General features: G+C 35.1%; 2 protein-coding genes, 1 long non-coding RNA gene and 5 other non-coding genes across 8 annotated transcripts; 6 read left to right on the top strand and 2 right to left on the bottom strand.

Moving 5' to 3' along the window:
- Nucleotides 1-1,013: 1,013 nt before the first annotated feature.
- LOC117933132 lies at nucleotides 1,014-2,625 on the top strand. The gene is made up of 2 exons (XR_004654281.1): nucleotides 1,014-1,099; nucleotides 1,746-2,625. It is a non-coding gene; the product is annotated as an uncharacterized LOC117933132 (long non-coding RNA).
- LOC117934337 lies at nucleotides 1,288-1,360 on the top strand. Its single transcript, XR_004654474.1, has one exon. It is a non-coding gene; the product is annotated as a small nucleolar RNA Z267 (small nucleolar RNA).
- LOC117934340 lies at nucleotides 1,553-1,637 on the top strand. The gene has a single exon (XR_004654477.1). It is a non-coding gene; the product is annotated as a small nucleolar RNA R44/J54/Z268 family (small nucleolar RNA).
- On the top strand, nucleotides 1,835-1,918 carry LOC117934339. The gene has a single exon (XR_004654476.1). It is a non-coding gene; the product is annotated as a small nucleolar RNA R44/J54/Z268 family (small nucleolar RNA).
- On the top strand, nucleotides 2,199-2,275 carry LOC117934348. Its single transcript, XR_004654483.1, has one exon. It is a non-coding gene; the product is annotated as a small nucleolar RNA snoR122 (small nucleolar RNA).
- A 4,630-nt stretch (nucleotides 2,626-7,255) lies between the features above and the next one.
- Nucleotides 7,256-8,730, bottom strand: LOC117933806 (thioredoxin-like 1-2, chloroplastic). Its single transcript, XM_034855350.1, is given in 6 exon segments — nucleotides 7,256-7,660; nucleotides 7,663-7,774; nucleotides 7,886-8,050; nucleotides 8,159-8,262; nucleotides 8,265-8,340; nucleotides 8,434-8,730. Coding segments are annotated over 6 exon segments (645 nt in total). The 5' UTR covers nucleotides 8,482-8,730; the 3' UTR covers nucleotides 7,256-7,520.
- A 3,545-nt stretch (nucleotides 8,731-12,275) lies between these two features.
- On the bottom strand, nucleotides 12,276-13,701 carry LOC117933975 (photosynthetic NDH subunit of subcomplex B 4, chloroplastic-like). Its single transcript, XM_034855562.1, has 6 exons — nucleotides 13,529-13,701; nucleotides 13,381-13,425; nucleotides 13,075-13,234; nucleotides 12,905-12,960; nucleotides 12,749-12,820; nucleotides 12,276-12,618 (listed from the first exon to the last, which is right to left on the bottom strand). Exons 1-6 carry the CDS (start codon nucleotides 13,625-13,627, stop codon nucleotides 12,505-12,507), a joined length of 546 nt encoding a protein of 181 aa, XP_034711453.1. The 5' UTR covers nucleotides 13,628-13,701; the 3' UTR covers nucleotides 12,276-12,504.
- Nucleotides 13,702-13,805: 104 nt separating this feature from the next.
- TRNAI-AAU lies at nucleotides 13,806-13,879 on the top strand. Its single transcript has one exon. It is a non-coding gene; the product is annotated as a tRNA-Ile (tRNA).
- Nucleotides 13,880-20,836: the final 6,957 nt, after the last annotated feature.

Raw genomic sequence — 20,836 nt, 5'->3', positions numbered from 1 at the left:
ATTGGGATGACAAGCCCATGAAAATATGGGCAGTGTAACTGTGAGAGCCGATTATCGGCTGGAAAGAGAGAGCCCATAGCTTCCATCAAACTTTGTGGGCTCTCAGCCCACAAGGAGGCAACTAGTGAGCACTGAAAGTGATTAACAACTGGGCTTGCAACAGGTCAGACTTGGAGAATAGTCTGGCCCAAATCCAACTTCCTACATTCCCTGAACTGTTGTTCAGTTCTACTTTTATTATTTTATAGAAATTATTAATATTTTCTAATTTTATTTTTAATTTTAAGAATATTCAAATATTTATTAATTCTAATTTTATTTTTTACTTTTAATTAGAAGTTAAAAAATTTAAAATGGTATAGTTATAAATAAGATAACTTATTTATTTATTTATTTTTTTTATCATTTTTCAATGAGTTTTAATGGCTTTCCAATGTTTGTAGGTGAGATTGGAAAGTTGTTTGCTTCAAGAAAGAAGAATAGAACGTGGATTTCTACTTTAAAATTTATTGGCATTGCATATGGGCTTGATTTCTTTGATTAGTGGGCTTAAACAAATTGTTTAACAGAGCCCAAGCTAGACAGCCTTGAATAAGACAAGGGCATAAGTGAAAAAGGCAAACAACATATGGAAATAATAATAATATTATATAGAAAACATAAGGGCAAAGAGGCAAATTATTTCCTTCTTTTTCAGATCAACGGTTCTGATCTCACAGCGCTCGGTGTGTTATCATGCGCCGCCTCAATGTTCCTGCCCTAGTTCTCTCAACGGTATATATGTTAGCAGCTGGCACTCCGAACCCCAGATCCGGGGTAGATCATTAGGCCGACCCAATTAGGGTTCCTTCATTGCTATGCGAAGGTTGTCGATGGATTTCTTTGAAAATGCTATAGGCTTTGTTCATCGAGTGCCATTGCTGATACCCGATTAGGGGTTTAGCCTCATTGAAACGATGTGATCTTTTGAACTTAGGGTTTTCTCTACTTTCCCCCCTTGTTTTCTGGCTTTTGAGTCGATTCAAGATTTGCTTTTGTTTGATCAGTATTGCCTTTCTGATATCCACTTAGGGTTGTAGCCTGCTTCGATTGTAAAAAGGTGCGATTTTCTTAAAACAGATTCTTAGTTTCTATGCTGGGGATATTTCTTTTGTTTTTCTTGGCTTTTGTTTGATTCAAACTCCCCACGTTTGTTTGTGGGATAGACCCATTGTCTCTATTAGCTTGCTACAATGCTTTTTTTTTTTGCTTGCTTGTTTTCTGTTTCTGATGTTTTGGAGAATCAAGCATGTGCCTGTGATGGTTTTAAATATACTTTGAGGGTAATACCTATGAAAAGAATTTTAATCTGAGGCGTACTCTTTTTCTTGTGTTTTCAATTTTCTTGGCTACCTTAGTTTGGTTTTCTTTCCTCTTCTATTTTCTATTCTCCCTTACGGTCCTTCATGCAAGCTTTTGTTTTGTTTAAAAGATTGGATTTGTAAGGTATTATGCACTGTTGGAGATGGTATCATATTTTAGAAAAATGGCTTTGATTACATAATGGTGAGAGCATGCAAGTGATGTTAAAACAGACAGGGACATCTGCACTCTTTAGGAGATTGATGACTTGTTCTTGGGAATCTCTCTGATGCATTAATTTACAAAGATTCATTCCATATTTTTCTATGATGTCAAACAAATGATACGAGGCATTTCATATTTAGTCCTTTCTAATCTGATTATTTGAACCTATCTGATTGTAGGGTTTGGAAGGATGGTATGTTAATTTGATTCTTGTACAGTGGAATATTGGTTAGGTTGGTATTGGACTATCTGCTGGTATCAGTATGGTTGTGCAAGTGACGATATCAGACAGGGACATCAGCACCTCCAATGGAGAATGATGATTTGTCTTTGGGAATCTCTCTGATGCACAAGCATATTGCTTGATATACTTTCACTGTTAATATGAAAATTAGGTTAATTTTCACATTATTTTTCAAATAATGTTTCTTAGCCTCTGCATTTGTGTGCAATTTAGCATATGCAACATGGTAATTATTGATTTTCAAAATCATTTTTTCACATCAAAATGTACATTTGTGGGCTATTTTTAGTTTTGGAAGTTGTTTTTCACCCTTTTTGTTGCTTTGCTTAAGTGGGTTTTTCTTAATCTGTGAAGCATTTGATGAGCACCTAAAACAGATACCATGGTGTGCCAATGATGCATTTAAATGCACGTATTATCAGAGATCAAGAATGATGATACACCATTGTCACTACCTCTGAGGCATAACCATCTGTACTTGCAATCAGACCAAGACTTTTTTTATAAAATAATTTCCTTTTCTGCCTAAAAATTCTAGGCATTATTTCTTCTGATTGATGATGCTTGCCGGTTTTCACTTGGGTGATTTGAGGCATGGATGATTTTGAAATTGTTAAAGGTTTCATGAGAATTATGCTGATTTTAATGTTGGATTTCAAGCAAAGTTTTGAGAAGAGGCCTGATGATTGTTAACATAAGAACGGAAATTTGAATGGTGCTCTTTGTAGTAGCCTGACCGGAAATTGGGCTCCAAAAGAATCATATGTAATAAACTGTTCTATATGGAATATGAAGGCTCAAATTTCTACTTTTCACTTGCTTGAAATCCATATTGTTTGTGAATTGAATGCAGGAGGTTGCGCGATAGGGTGCAGGTGAGTTGGCCTTACCCAACTCAAGCCCAGCATGATGTTTGGGCAGGTTGAGTTTAGGTTTAAGTTTTCTCAACTTGAGCTCAATATGGGTTGGGCCAAGGTTGAGACAATCTCGGTTAACTTGAATTCAATTTAATGTTTTGTATTATATTTATTATCTTATATAATAATATATATATTTTAAGATTTAAAAAAAAAATCAAGTTATAATTAATATCATATACTTTTTTTTCATTTTTATAAAGATATATAAGTTTATTTAATTTTTATATTGTTATCTTAAAGTTTTGTGGTATTTATTATTTTTAAATTTTGGTATAAAAGTCTAGAAAAAAAACGTTTTTGAAAAGCCACAATAGTTAGATTTTGAATCAATCTGAATATAGCCTTAGCAATCCGAGTTTAACCTGATCAATCTAAGCTTTTGCTCAATCTGAATTTAATTCAATGAAGTTGAATTTGGGTTGAGTTGGTTTAGAGGTTAGGTTGAGGTTGAGTTTGGTTGAATTTTTTTTAATTTGGGTTGGACTTGGTGTAGCCTTTGATCTGCCCAGGGTGCACCTTCCCTGACTTCAATAATGAAATGGATGAATATACGGGCGTCTTTTTTTATTCACATTCAACCCAAACAAAGGTCATATATTTAGTACGAATGTAAAGAAGAATGGGGAATGCATGGACTTGAAATATTCAGCTGACAATGAATAAAGCTACTTGGATTATTTTACTTAGAATACGACATGTGGGGCTGAAATTGATACTATTCAATTCATTTACACAACCAATTATGACTCAGGCACAGTCAGTCATGACTCAGCCATGGGCATCACATGCATAATTCAAAACTCTCGAGAATGATTTATGAAAATTATAATGAATTTAATATAAATTATTGGCACGAGTGTGTCAAAATTTTCTTCTACACTGCTAGTAATGGGTCCAACCAAAGGAAATGGATTGAGTTGATGTTTCATTTATTCTTTTAGATTTGTTGCCAAAGACAGATGTCATGAGAAGGAGGATGAGTTTGCATCTCGGCTCTCACAAGCAACATTTTCATCTCTATGGGACTGGATTCGTGAGTCGACACCGCTATGGTACCGACGGAGAAGCCTATGGCTCACCTGCCCTCTAGTCTTTTCAGCCGGACTCGATCTGAGGCCCACTGGTGCCTAGTTTGTGGTCAACCTAAAATATGGTTTCCATTTTTAATTATTGGAAGAAAAAGCCAAACAACTGGCATTACACGTGTATCACACGAGATATGTCAAAAGCGCTTTTACATAATATAAATCAAATCTAAAAAGGACTTTAACCAGCAGTGGGATGGATGATATGACTGCTATCAACTCTATTCAAAGTTTAAAGACAGTAAGCACCCGTCTTCCAACTAAGAGAGAGATGCTAGGCATCCCTTAAAATTACTCTTCTTCCTACCAAACCTGGAGGCAGATCAAATCCTGATGCAAGCAAGTTTTGTGCGAGTTCAGCCTTGACGGAAAGAAAAGCTAGAAATAATGTTGGTCTAAGACCTCAGGGATCCGCTGAGAGCTTGATGCAAGAATTCCCCGAGTCAATGATGGGCAATCTCCATGAACTTGGCTCCGTCTCACCGGAGAAAATACTAGCTCCCATTTAGCTAAAATAACAATATTTTAGCCATAATCTTCTAAGCTATCAGCCCAAGTGGACTTAAAAATCACCGCGTAGTCATTCACTAATAAATCATGAAGTAGGTCAAAATGTGTCAAATGTCTTCAATCTTCTAACTAATAAGTTGATACGAGTATAAACATGATTGGCATGGCAATCCCTTTCGAGTTTATGTTGCTTCGGGGTTGTTTTTGACTGTTTGTTGATCGGATCAAGAATTGTCGGCCCTTTGTACAAGGGGTGAGACAGAGTGCACGAATTGTATGCTACACCGCTAGTAATGGGTCCAATGGAAATGGGTTGAGTTGATGTTTCGTATATTCTTTTAGATTTGTTGCCAAAGACAGATGTCATGAGTGCAGGATGAGTTTGCATCTCGGCTCTCACTAGACATTTTCATCTCTATGGGACTGGACTCCAATACCTCTTAATTATCGAGTCAGCACCACTATGATACCGACGGAAAGCCTATGTCTCCACCGTCCTCGCGTCTTTTCAGCCGGACCCGGTCTGAGGCCCACTGGTGCCTAGCTTGCATTCAACCTAAAAATGTGTTTTTGCCTTTTAATTGGAAGGAAAAGCCAAACAATCATCACTCCTTTTAAAACCCGCGGTGGTTCTTGGTTAAGTCTCTTTCTCTATTGGGCTATTAAAGCTAAATAGTTGCTAGTATCGCTAGTATTTTCTTCCGAGATTGCCCGTCATTGACTCCAGGAATTCTTGCATCAAGCTCTCAGCGGTTCCCTGAGGTTTTCCCCCAACATTATTTCTAGCTTTTCTTTCCGTCAAGGCTGAACTCGCACAAAACTTGCTACTTCGTTGCATCAGGATTTGATCTGCCTCCAGGTTTGGTAGGAAGAAAAGTAAATTTAAGGGATGCTGCTGTCTTTAAACTTTGAATAGAGTTGATAGCAGTCATATCATCCATCCCACTGCTGGTTCAAATCCTTTGTAGATTTGTTATGTCTTAATGTAAAGGCGCTTTTTACATATCTCGTGTGATACACGTGCAATGCCAATTAGATTCCCGTGACATTGTACCATATGGCTTTTGTTATTTTCTGTGGACGATAAAATTATGCCTATTGTTTCATTTAAGCCAAAATGCAGGTAACTCGGTCCTACTCTTTTTGCATTTTATCCACTGGGAGTCCAAGTTACAAAACCAGGCAAATAATTGGGCTCCGTCATGATTGGGAAGTCTGGTCTGGATCTATTGTCGACATTATTTTGTTTCAATGGGGCCCTTTCTGAATGGGGAACCCAGCCATCCACCTCAGTGCCACGCCATTTTACTCATCTGGCCTGTCTTTATTGGTCCGATTGGGGACCCATTTGTTTGCACAAAATTGACCCTCATGTGGAGTGTGGTGTTCCATGGTTGGTTATCCACTCTATACTCTTTAAAATAAAGAGTTCGTCCGCTGACTGACCAAGCACTTCCCGCCACTTTATCAATTACTTCCAAAATTTCGGTTTCTTATGGCTTCCCTGACGCAATGATCGTGTCTAATAATCGGCAAAACCCAAGGCTCCAAGTATGTATATTAAATAAATAAATTAACCTTATTTAGACAAATAAGGTCTAAATAAATATACACATGAACTGCTCTTCGGCAGATTCTTCTTCTACCCATGTGCCTTTGAAAAGGAAACTTGGACGCGTCTGAGCTGTGAGCAAATCAATGGATTATTAAAGTTTTTGGATGGGGTGAGTCGACTCGTTCTAGCTGTGGACTCATCTTATCGTTTGAGAAGACTATTTGATTTTATCACAACAACATGAGCATTGGAATTCATTAATTGATCAAACCTCCAACCACCACAATGATTCCCAGATCACTGACAAATCCCAACTCCAAAGTTCTCACGTTGTCATCTTAAAAATCCAAAATCTTTATCTATCCCATTCTCAGTGCATGTGGTAACTATTTAAAATTTTTTTAAAAATAAAAATATATTTAATAAATCAAAAATTATTTTTTATTCTCAAAAATAAAAATCAACATATTTTTAGTTTATTTTTTATTTTTTATTTTAGTTCACTTATTTTTTAAAAGATATTCTAAGAAATAATTATATAAATATATAGAATAATAAAAATAAAAATTATTTTAAAAATATTTTAAAAATTTTTTTAAAAAAACTTTAAAATGTTTAAGTTTTTAAACTGATGTTTATAAAACAAAAGTTATAAATAAATTTTTTTAGTTAAAAAAAAAAAAAAAAAAACCCCACCTAAGAAGATCAAAGAAAACATTTTCAAATCCTTGAAAAACAAATCCACTTGAATTTGAATAGACCTGAAAATATATTTTTTAAGCAAAGCGAACTAGAGTCAGGTCCATCTACTCTCCCTTACTTCGTGTTTCTTGAAGAGTCTGTCAGGTCCGTCTACTCTCCCTTACTTCGTGTCTTCGTGTCTCTTGAAGAGTCTATCCAGTTGTATTGGAGTCGGGTTACCTTTGCAAATTCTCCCTTACTTCGTGTCTCTTGATGAGTCTGTCCAGTTGGTTTCTTTCTGCATATAAGTCTTAACCATTTTGTGGGAGAGAATGAGCGTAACTTATTCATACTTTTTGAAAGGTTTATATAGAGCTAATGACGATGTCATTAACTATGCACTCTAACCTTTTCTATAGTGATGAATGTCCTTAGGAGGGCGGGCAATCATCTGGCACCATTTGTTCGGACCATCTACTGGGATTATGTGGAGTGAACCCCCACGTATATGTCAAGTTAAAAAATCTAGAATGGATTTTAGAGGAAAATATTTATGAAATGTCAAATACCATGATTTTATTTTATACTCAAATCCTGTTTATTTGTATTTTATATTTGATCTCATTTGTTTAATATCTTCGTTTAAAACCTAAATTTCATGTGCTACTTGGTATTTTCAGTTACACCAGAAAAGGAACAGAACAAAAATCAAGAGGGATGTGAATTGATATTATCCTCAAATCAGGATCACAATATCCAATTCTATTACAGATTCACCATAGCTGTCGAGGCAGGGCTCGATCCAAAAACCAAGAGCCTGCTTATGGAAAACCCAAAAATGATTATATACAACCACAATACCAAACTACCAATCCATATGAAAGAAAAAATAAAATATGGAGTTGCAGCAGCTTTTCTCCATAGCTAATTTATATTGAAAGCTCAAGTGGGCGTTTCTTTCAGACCTTCAATATCGCACTCTCTTCTTCAAGTTCCATATTGCTACCTGCTTTGCCCCAGAAACCAGACATATGAGCGCCTTTCAGGGCCGAATCCTCCATTACTTCACCCTTGGAAGATGGTAATGGTAAATTCAGAGTATCTCACCAACTGCTGCCAACTTCAGCAGCTCAGATTCATCTAGGCCTTTTGCAGGGCCGAGACTACATCGATTGGCGCCGTGCTTTGCCAATGCATCCTTGAATTTCTTGATCTGTGTACAAGAAATATGGCTTATAAGTTTGGTCACGAAGATCCAATTATGGTTTTTTATTTTATTTTATAGAGAATTTAGGGTGTCATACTGATTGAGACAGATTCTTACAGTTGCATTGGTGCAGCTAAAGCTGCAAACCCTGCCCTCTGCACCTCTGTAGAACCTAAAGAATGGTAGGACATGGATGTGGAGAGCGTGACACATAGTTTTGAGTTCTTCATAATCAACTTTGAGAAAAATTGCATTTGGGTTCAATTCAGCCAGCTGACAGATCTGATTAAATAAGACTCGAATCAGATTGAAATTTTCTTAATAATAATGGAGATTATACGCAGCCATAGCAGTTAGACTTGGAAGAACAGTTTTCAGAAGCAATAATACCTTGGGATGCAGAGCTTTGCAGCCTCCACAACCAGGCGAATAGAAGTCAACAACCACCAATCTATCCCCTGCATTCAGTAAGGAATCGACGAGCTCTTGTGCGAATGGATCTCTACCATGTTGGTTTTAAGAGTCTTCTCCCACCATCTCAGAGCTCGGCTCACGCAGATTGATGCTTGTGCATGAAACCGAAGATTGAAATTAGTTTTCAAGACACAAAATAAACCAGAATAAATAAAATAACCGAACAAACAAACAAAGAGAGGCTGACTCACATGAACAGAGAATTTGTATGGGGCTTGAAACTCCAATCTCTTAAACATTTCTGATCCGTGATAAACACATGCTTTCCCGTAATCTGCTACCCAGAACAAGAGATTCTTTGAACTTTAAAGACCCAAAGGAGGCACATGACTCGTGAACCCCTTTGCTTTTGGGCCTGAAAGAAGCCTCCATCGTCCCAGAAATGCACAGACCAGTCTTCAATGAACAAGCCATGGCTATTCAAGAATCTAACCCTTTTTCGAGTTTATAGCATCAAACGAGAAAACCCACCTCTCCTTTTGGACCAAAACCAGTTTTTTTTTTTTTTTCTTGAAGTCGGAAGGCTGCGCTGAGGAAGGAAAAGAGAAAATTCAAACCCTCTTCGTCAACACAGAAGAAAAAGGCCTTGAAGATACCCAGAAAACAAAAACAAAGCAAAGCCCACTCGGTTTGTCAATCAAAACGCCGGTTGAACAAAAAAATTGTTCTTTGTTGACTGTATGTGGCCGGTTTTTAGAGAGAGAAGCTAGGCAGAAGAGAGATCCCAAAGAGGCAAGGTAATCCGGAGTGGGGAAGAGAAATATAAGAGGTTGGTGGGGGACTATATCCATTTGGATTTTAACTTTATCCATTAATTTTATTTTGGATAAAAATAAAAAATGAACGAAATTAAAGCAGTGTCTGACTAGCTCTCAGTTTTTTAGATTTCCATACCATCGGGAGGTGTTCTGGCAGTTGCCTTGTTTTGATCACGAAACGGCTCACAAACGAAAGCTCACTCCCCTCCTAACCCTTTTTCTATTTCATAAAATTACAAACAAGATAAGATTGCAGTCTTTACCCCCCTTTTTTCAAGATAAGTTTGTTCTTATGAGAAAATGAAGGCCAAAAAAAAATATTATATTCTGATGTTTATCTATTTAAAATTAATCAATTTTTATTATAAAATATTATAAAAAATTAAAAATTTTCACTTTAATAAAATATTGCTTTAAATGCAAGCACTAAAAGGGTAAAGAGTGAATATTCTTCCTTTTTCTTTTTTTTTTTAATTCAAGTTTGTTTGTAAAGAGAAAATAAAGGGAAAAAAAAATTATGTTTGACATTTATTTATTTAGAATTAATATATTTTTTATATGCATAAAATAAAATATTTACTTTTAGATGGAGGCACTAAAGGGTGAGACTGATGCATTGCGTCAGCCGAGATGAAAGGAATCTTAAATTTACTATTTGATGTGGATAAGTTCATCACAAATATTCTATCCATTTAATTCTTATTAGTTCATGTTAATAATTTGGATAAGATTAAAAATTGTGGGATATTAATAACATAATTGATTTTATCCACCCAAATTATTTTCTTTTAGCATAATCATTTAGGTGTTTTTTTTCTTTTAATTTTTAAATATTAAAAGTAATATATTAATTTTTTATTTTTTAATACTTAATAGAAACATAATATTAAAAAAAACTTAATTTTTGGCACTATTAAAATTTATTTAATTTTAAGTTTTATTTAAAATTAAGTAAAAAATAAACACCATATTAGTCTCTAATGGGAATAAATTAAACTTATTATGAAAATATCTTCCAATGTTGCATCCAATACATTTGCATTCAATGTCTTCCAACTTATGAGTGTTTGGGGATGAGTGGATTTTCCAATACTCTTTAAAATGGATATTACGAGTGTTTTGGGGGACAAGGAAAGAAGAAAGGGTTGGGAAAAGCAAATAAATTAGGAACGCTTAATGCCTTGTAGTAAGTGGCAATGCGGCATGCTTTGGACTTTGGTAATGATTACACAAACGAATCTCAGCATCCCACATCGAAAGTTTGGGTTTTCTCTCTTTTTTGGGGAAACCTTGCACACAAGGGACTGAAATTCGAGGGAAGAAACCACCCCCACTTTCCCATGCTGTCCTTGGTGTGCTGTCCTTATCCTCCCCCCAAACCAAATACGATATCCTTGAAATTTGATCCATGGGTCCCAAGTGTTTAACTCCCCCCCAAAACGCAGCGTTTCATGCAGTTCACATTCACCTGGGGGACCTTAACAAGTATCTGCAATCCGATCACAGAAGGGCAGAACGTGTGTCCAACAGTCGGTCGTGGGTGGTTTTTTGAGATTTGCAGTGAACCATTTGGTCAGATACCCTCTAAAGATTTTTGAAGATGATGCAAAAGACTTCTAGATGCCTTAATCCCAACATGTGACCACGCACGTATCTCTGCTCTTTTTATGGGATTAGGGATGAAACCTGCAGAGGGATAGCCCACAGTTTTGGTGCCTTTTTTCCTTCTTTGGGGGCTTGGGATGACCCATTGGTTTTTGCAAACCAAGGGAAAAGGAGTCTTCTAGAAATACCAATTCCCTGGTTTTGAGGTGTTGTGGATAAGACCTTCCTCTCCTAAGTCCTATATGCCGGTTCTGCCCATCACCCCATCAACCCAACCCACCTCCTTCTAGTAAAAGGGCATGGAGGAGATATGGTTTTTGCAGAACCAATAATAGTAAAGAAAATGAGGTGATATGAAAACAGCAAAAGGACTCTATATGGTCCAACTTTGCAAGGTTAGAGTTTCTTATCACCATTTTATATAAATTCTAATGATCATATTTTGAAAAATCTAGTTTCCTCATTGGTTGAGACCAACAAAAAGGATGGCAAAGGGGGTTTCCCTACTGATCTGGCTGATGTTTACCAATCCACATGTCAATTTGACAAAAGGGTCAAATGGGATCATACCATATATTTACCTTATTCCTATAAAATCAAAGAAAAGGTGGCTTTCTCTTGCTTGGCTACTTAAAATTCTGCAATCAAAGAACATACAAGCCCACACCCTTTTTTAGGAAGATAATTCTCAAAGACATCCACATAACTTTCTTGGTATCCATTTTTGGTAATAAATAAATAAATTATGAATGTGAAATGATAAAAGTATTTTTCTCTTGAACCTTTCAATTCCACCCATTAAAACCCTAACCCTTTTCTTCATCAAATTCTTGATTTTAATTTCCTTTTATTCCCTTTCCCAAAATGTAAAGTAAACATGCCATGATACTGCTAGATAAACCCAGCCCACCAAAACTGCTCTCATATATTCCCAAGCCCGGCCCTGTAATTCATGGCCCGGCCCAGTTTTAGACACCAATTAATAAGAATCAAGGTCTTAAAGCACAAGCACCATGTTATAATATGATCCATACAATTTTTTAGTAATAAATTAAATATTTCTTATTTCAATATTTTTCTTATGAAAATATAAATTAGTTCGAATAAAATTATAAAATATTAAAAAGATTGAGATGGCCTTATAAAGGTTATACCATATAGGTACAATGGTCTGATGCCTCATGAAGTTGATTTCAAATTGAGGGTGTAAATTAGGTAGCAAACATGAGAATTTATTTCAGGTTAGGTTGAGGAGTAACTCTAGTCCAACTCGGATTAAGAATTAATAAACTTGAATCCAATCCAATTTGATCTTTATTTCGAGGTACTTTACCAAAATCCAACACCAGGTTATTCAAACATTAATCAAGCTCAATCTAAATTAAGTTTTTTATTGAAAAAATTCAACCTAAGCATCACTCGATGATTAAAAATGATTGTTCAAACTTGTAACAACTTATACCCAATTATATAGATATTATTTACTTTGGGTTCAAATAAACCATGTAAATATTATCTACATTAAGTTCAAAGGGTTCTCACGACTTTAAAACGCATCTCCTCGTACAAACTCAATGTCTTATATCTTGAAGAATTGAGAGATCAAATAGACAAACACTCCTTACTCGCCCAAATAATTATAATTTCAAAAAAAGAGAATTAATTATACATTTGTTGGAAAGTTTACTTTTTATCTTATATGTTATTACACAATTGTAAAGTCCAGATTTTCCAAGGGCAACAAAATCTTGACTACTACTAAGTCAAGAAAACACCAAGCATATAATCGAATCAAGTGCATGGATTTTTTTTATAATCATAAAAGCAGAGGATGAAAGTGATGAGATGATAATTTACTAGGGTTTTTGGGTATGGTTCATTCATTCATAGGATATATTCTTATTTCCGCCCAGCTTCTTCCAACTCTCGCAGTCCTCCCACCTTCTGCTCAATCTCCTCAATGAGTTCCTCCCTCCACAGTTCTGCTCTCGCAGCTTCTTCTATGTCTTCTTGCTGCATCACCCACCATTATTCTCAATCACTCATTGCATTCACTCCTTGTTAATTTCATCAAATAGAATCTGCTACAATTTGACTATTTCAGTGATTTCTACATAAAATGGTGAGGTGGGCAAAGGCATACCTTTTCGTAGACCCAATGCCCGGTGCCATCTCCTCCATCTTTCCTATACTGCTCTGAATCATAATATGGGTCCTAAACCATGCCCTTCTCCATTAGAAAATTGAAGTAAAAGCTGGGCTAAGTATGCAAAAGAATGAGCAAATAAGCCATGCTTACTTTTGTGGAACCAAAGAAACAACATCCCCAACATGTGAACATAATGTAAAATGTATCTGTATGCAGAGAAGAAAGTTAAACACAATCATCTCCATTCAAATTTGAAGCATAACCATCAAATTGTCAATGATGAAGAGAAGAGAAAGGAAGAAAGAGAGGTATAGACTTACAGACGTTCTTAATGGTCTCATCATTGAGATGCCATATGGATTTGTGGGTTATAAGGTCTCTCTGGCCTTCAACATGCTCAACCAGAACTGCCATCAAAGGCCAATCCGGTAGTGCATTCACCCTACATAGAGAGGCTCTTTTGCTCTTGCTGCTCTCAGTCTATTATAATTCCAAAAATTAATAGATAATTCTGTAAAGTTTAAATGAAGCCATGGACTTAAAAATGACTCTATACTATGCTACTTCAATTTATTGGGGAACAAACAGGAGAGAATTCACTGTGATGAAGTTCACGAGCTACTTACCTGATGCCAGCCATTGTTAAACCTAGAGCTGGAACATTGCCTGAGCTGCAAAAGCTAACATATATACATGATTTCTGATGCCAAATATGCAGCTGAGCATGGACTGTAATTGAAGAATGAATTTGAAACATGGACACTGAGATTTTACCAATCTTGAACATGGGCTGATGTCCATTTTTGTTGGTTGGGCATAAGAATTATGGAAATTTGGTTTCATTATGGTGAAACCCATGATTGCCTCAGCCATTTTATCTCTGTAGAAAAATTGGGTGATGGGATCTGGATTTTTTTGGTTGATATATTGGTTTTGTGCTTTCGGGTGGAGAGGGAAAGCGGATAAGGAGATGATTTGTATCCACCTATAAATCTACCAGAAGCATTTAGCTTTTTGTATTTATTACACTATTTCAAAATCTAAAAACCGTGGCCTATTAGCTCAGTTGGTTAGAGCGTCGTGCTAATAACGCGAAGGTCGCAGGTTCGAGACCTGCATGGGCCAAAAAAAATTTTCCTAATCATTTCCTCATTATGTATCTTGTACTCTTTTGAGTCCGTGAATTATTATTATTTAAAAAAAGGAAAAACTATTTTTATAACTATTTTCTCATTGTTAATGATATATTATTCCGACTTTATATAGTAAAGTTTTTATATATCATCATTTTTCTATCTAACCTCAATACATCATTTTTGTTATCTAACTATTTTCTCATTATGTAAGGTATACTCTTTCTAGGTGTATGATTGTTTTTTTAAAAAAATAAATAAATAAATAACTATTTTTGTATGGGATTTTACATATTTGCTAGCTATATCTTTTTTTTAAAAAAAAGTAAATTTTAGTTTTGGACCAATTCCCTAAAAAAATATTTTGATTGCTCTTCTAGAATGACTTACTTGTAGTTTGGACAATCCATCAATCTATGAAGGCACCATTTATTATTAGTAGACAAATTCCTTCTTTTGTTTTTCTACACTAACTTCCATTTTGATATATCATATCCAATCAAACAGTGGAAAAATTCAAACGTCCATCATTTATTTAGAAGTGAGTGTCACATCAAGAATTCACACATTGGTGACTTTTTTTTTTGTGTGAACAAATTTGTAGTTTTATATGATGTTATGAGCCTTTTTCAATAAGTCACATTCCCTAATGCCCTTCCCTTTGATAAGCCTTTTTCTTATGCATATACACTTCTAGTTTTTTTTTGTTATTCTTAATCTTTTTCAATAAGCCTCGATTTCTAATGGCCCTATTTTTTATAAGGATATGGAACAAAATTGTGAAAATGACTAATTAAATTAAGTAAAAAAAGAAAGAGAGAATAAATTAGGTGTTAATTTTTTTAAAAATTTAATTTATATTAAAAGTAATGAATAAGCCAATAATAAAGCAAAGAGATTAAAAGAAAAAAATCTACAAACTCATTTACAGTGGTTCAATAGTTTACTTACGTCCACTCTCCTTAAATCCTTAACAAAGTGAAGATTTCAGCTATCACTGAAACTTTTATGTCAAAGCGTTCAACTTTCTGACATTTGAATTTTTAGCCTCCAATAAACCTTGATGGTTTCTTCAAATGTACAATTAACTTGAAGTTTACCCCCTCACAATGAGTAAATAAAAAAATATTTAATATCTCCAATCTTAAAACAAATGTAGCTCACAATACAAAGGAAAGTTAGGTTGGATTTGAAATGTACACTAAAGAATTTGCAAGTAGAAAATCAATGCATATGTAAGAAGAGCTTTGAAAATGAGAAAATAGAGGCTTTTTAATTGAAGGTAATTGTTCTCATATCATAAATGTAGTAGAACAATTCGATTTATAGTTTTTAATTCGAGAACCCAAAAAGTTGCAAAAACACCTTGATCGATCAAAGCACTAGTTCGACCAAACATTTAATGTTTTGCAAGTGATTATTAGGGTTTCTGAATTTAACTAAATGTGTGATCAATTCTTGATTACCCTTGATCCTATCCTTAATTAGTTACACCTCAACTACTAAAAGAGACAAAAGAAACTTGGGAACCTTAACCAGGGCTCACGGATTGGGCCAACCAATTTAATAGGTTAAAGGCTTATTCAACCAATTACACTTAAAAGTGTCTAAAAAGACTTAGTTTAAAGTCTAAAACTTCTAATAACTTATATAACCCTTCTTGAAACCTTTAGATTAAGTTTAGAAATGGACTCAAGATTTTGAATTAAATATATATATATATATATATATATATATATATTCATCCATTTTTATGATAGAAACAACGTTTTTAAACTTAAAATATGATGAAAATTAGCTTTTAAAAGCATGAGGAAAGTTTCACACTTAAGTGCACCAACAAACACCATCTTAATTATATGTCCTATGCCACTTCAAATGTTCAAGAGGTCCAAGTTTTCCTAATAGTCACTTTCTTCCATGATTGCTTGAACTTTCTTTAAATTTTCTCATTTAAACCTAAAACTTCATTTAATTCAAGTCATTGATAAACTTAACCTTATTTTGTAATCATGAAATTTGATGAGAAAAATCTTTGGACTAACAAAAATATTCTCATACACATAATGTTTTCATACTTTTTTTAAAGATTCTTTACTAAAATTCAATTAGAGGCCAAGATTAATTTGGGACCTGATTTTATTCCCAAGCCAATCAAAATCTGATATTTCAACCAATTTTAATTCTTGGGTGTAATTTACCCTCATTTTTAGTGGATCATTACTTCCATAACTATCCCAATTTTTTCCTTTTCTCATTGTGTAAATATATCATTATTTTTGTAATTGTTTGTCTAGATTGGATATTATTAATATGTATACTATATATTATACATTTTTTTCAAAAAATTAAATATCCATTTTTTTTCATTGTCCATAAGATATCATTATTTTGTAATGGACTATTTTGTCCATGATTTATAATACATCATTATTTGTAAACTATTGATTAGATAGATTTTAATGTATATTTATAATCACTTTCATACAATTTGATTAGATTAATGATCTACAATTTGACTATATTAATGATCAAGTAAATTGTCAAGTTAATCTAGCAACTATACCACTTTGTTTCCATGACTATTTGACTATTTTTTTTCTAAACCTGGGTTTGATGTACTTCTTTTATTATGTTAGTTTTTCAAAATTAAATTATAATACAAAAATTTTCAATAAAATTTTTATCATGTTATTTTCGAATGATAATTATAAATCCATCATCTTTTTTTCTCAAATTCTAATCAAATTTGATATTATCTCCACTTTTCTCATATTGTGGTTATTTTTCGGGTTATTAGATTAAAAGGGTCATTAAAAATCCAATTTGAAAATTTAACCATTCATCATTTTTTGGCCTCCTCTTGACAAAAATACTCTTATTATATTTTTTTGGTAAAATAATCATTTCTTCTAAAATATAGTGTAATACTTCAAATAATTAAGGGCAATTTACGTCAAAAATATGTTACTATTCAAACAAAAACATGGGATGAGAAAAATTCACAAATATAGGAAATATTTCATCTCTTTAATCGGTTATTTCTATTTTTATTTTATTAAACATGTTGTCGATTATGTTTATGTACTCGTAGTTATCATACCATCATTTTTTTTATGAAATTTGTTGTCATAACGTTGATTCGTGCCCAATTGGTGTCTCAGTTGATTCGTGTCCAGCTGGTGCTCCTTGATTGAGGGAGTAATCAACAAAATTTATAACCTATTACACCATATACTAGGGTAGCAAGACAAAGCTACTATAGCATAGTGGCTCTAGGACCGTTCACTGGGATAAGTTTCACTTCACAAATGATATTAATTCAAAGCTGAATTGGTGCCTTTTCATTTCAAGGTTAGCTTTAAAAGAAAGCATAAAGATGTTTGAAATAAAAAGGTTTGGTTTTAAACTAACCAAAAATAGTAACTGATTTACTTACAAAGAAAAGTGTTTCTTGGAGTTTCAGATCACTAGGCTCAGATTCCTCATACAAAAAGGGAGTTCCGGTCACTTGTTTCTTTTCCTCGCATTAGAGAATTAACATATAGTTCCTTCTCCAACCGGTGTTGTACAGATGCTTCCCATTAATGGGTTCAAACACTAAATCCTCTCACTGATGCACCTTGCAATGGCTCATACCTCTCACTTAGCACTTGCCATTTAAGGTGATCTTTAACCTTGGATTACCCGTCAAAAGCTCGCAAGAGATAACTAATGGATGTTCCTTGGAGTCCAAAAGCTTACCAAGTGTTGGCTATTCTAGAAAATCCTACCTTCAAATCACCTCCCAAAGGCTCGCAAGGGGTAAACTAGTGCATCTCCATGGACGGAGATCACTTGCCTTACCAAGTGTTGGCCAGGTGATTTAAAGACGTTTTAAGTTAACTAAAAAGATAAAAACCATTAACGGGTCACACTTTCTCTTCATAAAACTAAAACAACAAAATTCCAATTTATGCATGTGGAAACTTACCCGGCTTTCCTCACTCCAAGATACGAAGAGCCTAGCCTCTCATCCTCTGAGGAAAAATCCTCAGAGTTTGGTTGGCTAGAAAGAAAACTAACGAGAAAACAAGAATATATATGAAAAACAGAGCAAGTGCTCCGTTTGTTGATTCTATATATGATATTTATATATGATGGATCTCTGGAACAAGCTCCCCGAGAGTCTCTTTTTTTAGTGTTTACAAGAGAGTTATATAGGAAGGTAATTTACCCTTCCTTGGATACTTCCTAGCTAATGAATTACATGAGTGGCTGAATACAAGGAGAAAATGGAAATTTAGACACAAAAATCTGAAGAAAAATATCTCAAAGTGTCGGCCACAAATATCGGGAAGCACTAAGGACCATTTCGCAGGTGAAAACGAGGTCTGCGAAATTTCGCAGATGCATAAAAAGGGTTGCGAAATCACTTCGCAGCAAAAAGCTGATTCCGCAGCGCTGCGAAGTTAGCTTTCAGCTTGCGGTGTTCGGCTTCCAACGTGTCGTGAAACTTCAGGGGGAAATCCACAGCACTGTGCAAAAAGGCTGCGAAATCATTTCGCAACAAAAGGGTGATTTCGCAGTTGTGCAAAATTCTTCCTTCAACTTGGAGTGATTGGCTTCCAATGGCTGTAACTTCCTCATTTCAGCTCCAAATCATACACGGTTTGAAGCGTTGGATTCTTGACTTCCTGAGCTTTGAAATGGTATATAGTATGTAGAAAATGGACTTCGGGAAGTGCTCCAAAAGTGCGAAGGAAGACTACAGCTGCTGTCCTCTGTTTTCTTCACTCTGTTTTCCTCTTTGCTTTTCTCTTTTGCTTCTCTCCTTTGCTTGGCTTGTCTTAATGATCCAAAAAGCTGTCAAAACACTAAAACTAGCCATAAATATGATTAGAAGTCATTGCTAGGTCCTTAACATGTCAATTGGAATAAAAATGGAGAACTACTACACAAAAGTGCTTAAAACATAATGAATTAAAGGTGCAAAATAGCACTTTTTGGGTAGTAATCAAACGTTCTTCTCAAATTATATATAATAATTATAAAAATTAAATTTCATATAATATATTTTTCAATACTAACAATTATCTTAATTGTAATCATAACAATTGAATTTTATACAATATGTTTTCTCGTACTATATAAGTCATTTAAAGTATGTTTGATAACTGTGATAAAACAAAGGCTATGAATAATTAAGGAAAATACCCAAAAGGGGGGGGGGGGGGAGGGGGGTGAATTGGGTTTTTCAAATCTTCTTCCACACAATAATATATGCACAAAATAAATAAAGGAAAGAGATAAAGTTAGAGAATTCAAACTCGGGTTTATAGTGGTTCGGCCCTCCCTTGCCTACATCCACTTTCCTCAATCTCCTAACCGAGTAAGGGTTCCACTAACTTGAAGCTTCAATCAAGCTTTCAATCGTCTTACACTTGGATTCCGGCTCCAATGGGCTCTTACACAATCTCTTCAAGATTTGAACCACTTGAAGGCTTTCACACTCAGTTTACACAAGGATGAAACTCTTAACCTAGCTTAAGGATGGCTCAAGTACAAGAGAAAGCTAGGCACTAAGAATATGCAAGTGATGGTTTGATGCACTTAGAAAGAAAAGGAGAGATTTTTGATCAAGAACAGGTAGGTAGGCTTTGAATGCAATTGTTCTCTTGCTCATAAATGAAGAGGAGCTATCAATTTATAGGTTTCTAAGCTCGGGAGACAAAAACAGCAGAAAAGTAGCCTCGCCGGATGAGCAAAGGGTCGACCGGATCACTAGCCGTTGGTGCATTTAATGCATGGCAGGTTACCGTTGCCTCGACCGGACCTCGACTGGACCTCGACCGGACAAGGGTGAGGCTCGACCGGGAAGAGAAAGCTACTGGGAGAGAGAGAAAATTTTTGTGTCTCCCTCAACCGGACCTCGACCGGACAAGGGCAACCGGTTGACCGGTTTCCCAACCGGTTGAGCCGGTTGGCCATAGCCACGACCGGTTGAGCCTTTTGGCCCCGAAAATCTATCCTTTTTTATTTCTTTCTTTTCCAATACTTAGGCAAAGTCTTTAGGTGAGTTAATATGTCAATTTTGAATCAATTTACCTAAGGTATATTTGATAAAACTCGGGTTTTAAAGAAAATCAAGTTTTATAGAATAAACCGAGTTTTCTAAAATGCATGAAAATGTATGAACATCCTAAGTGCACTCATGCTATCATCTTACATTCATTTCCTATATTCACAAGTCTTCCAAATGATCTCGATCCCGTATTCGTTTGGTCTTTGATGAATTTTTGAGATTAAGCCTGAGATTCTTAATAGTTTAAAACAATTAGTCACTTAACCATGGTTTGTTATCATCAAAACCTTATTAGGAGAACCCTTGGGCTAACAATCTCCCCTTTTGATGATGACAAACCTTGGTTATCTAGGAGACAGAGAAATCTCCCCCTCAAACCAATCATGGAATAATCAACACAAAATTTAGGAAATTTAAAGCGAGAAGACAATGTGAATCAATAAGAGTGTCATATTATATATAAGCATGAGCAATAGTACATGAAAGCATAAGTATGATATGCATGGAAATGAAAAATCTCCTAAGGTCCCTATCCTAACATATCTCCCCTTTGGCAACATAAAAAAGAAACGAAGGGGGATCCCAAACAAAATCAAGGTTGAGGAGGTGGTGGTGGAAACACTGAACGGAGGTAAGCCATCATCTCCTCGTGCTGACTCTCCTGGCGGCTCTCAAGACGCTCAATCCTCTGTACGAGATGCTCAAACTGAGAGGTGAAGCCGGCCTGATACTGATCAATGCGATCCTCCATGGAATAAAAGCGAGTATCATGAACCACTGCTAACTCCTCCATACGAGACCCGAGAGAGCTGATTTGTGCCGACAAATCCATCCAAGGTGGATAATCAGGAGCATGAGGAGCCTGAGATGGTAGCTCGGTAAATG

This window comes from Vitis riparia, chromosome 16 (genome assembly GCF_004353265.1).
Source record: "Vitis riparia cultivar Riparia Gloire de Montpellier isolate 1030 chromosome 16, EGFV_Vit.rip_1.0, whole genome shotgun sequence".
NCBI lineage: Eukaryota > Viridiplantae > Streptophyta > Magnoliopsida > Vitales > Vitaceae > Vitis > Vitis riparia.
The sequence above is the reverse complement of the archived record's forward strand: the minus strand, read 5'-3'. Positions and strand labels throughout refer to the sequence as shown.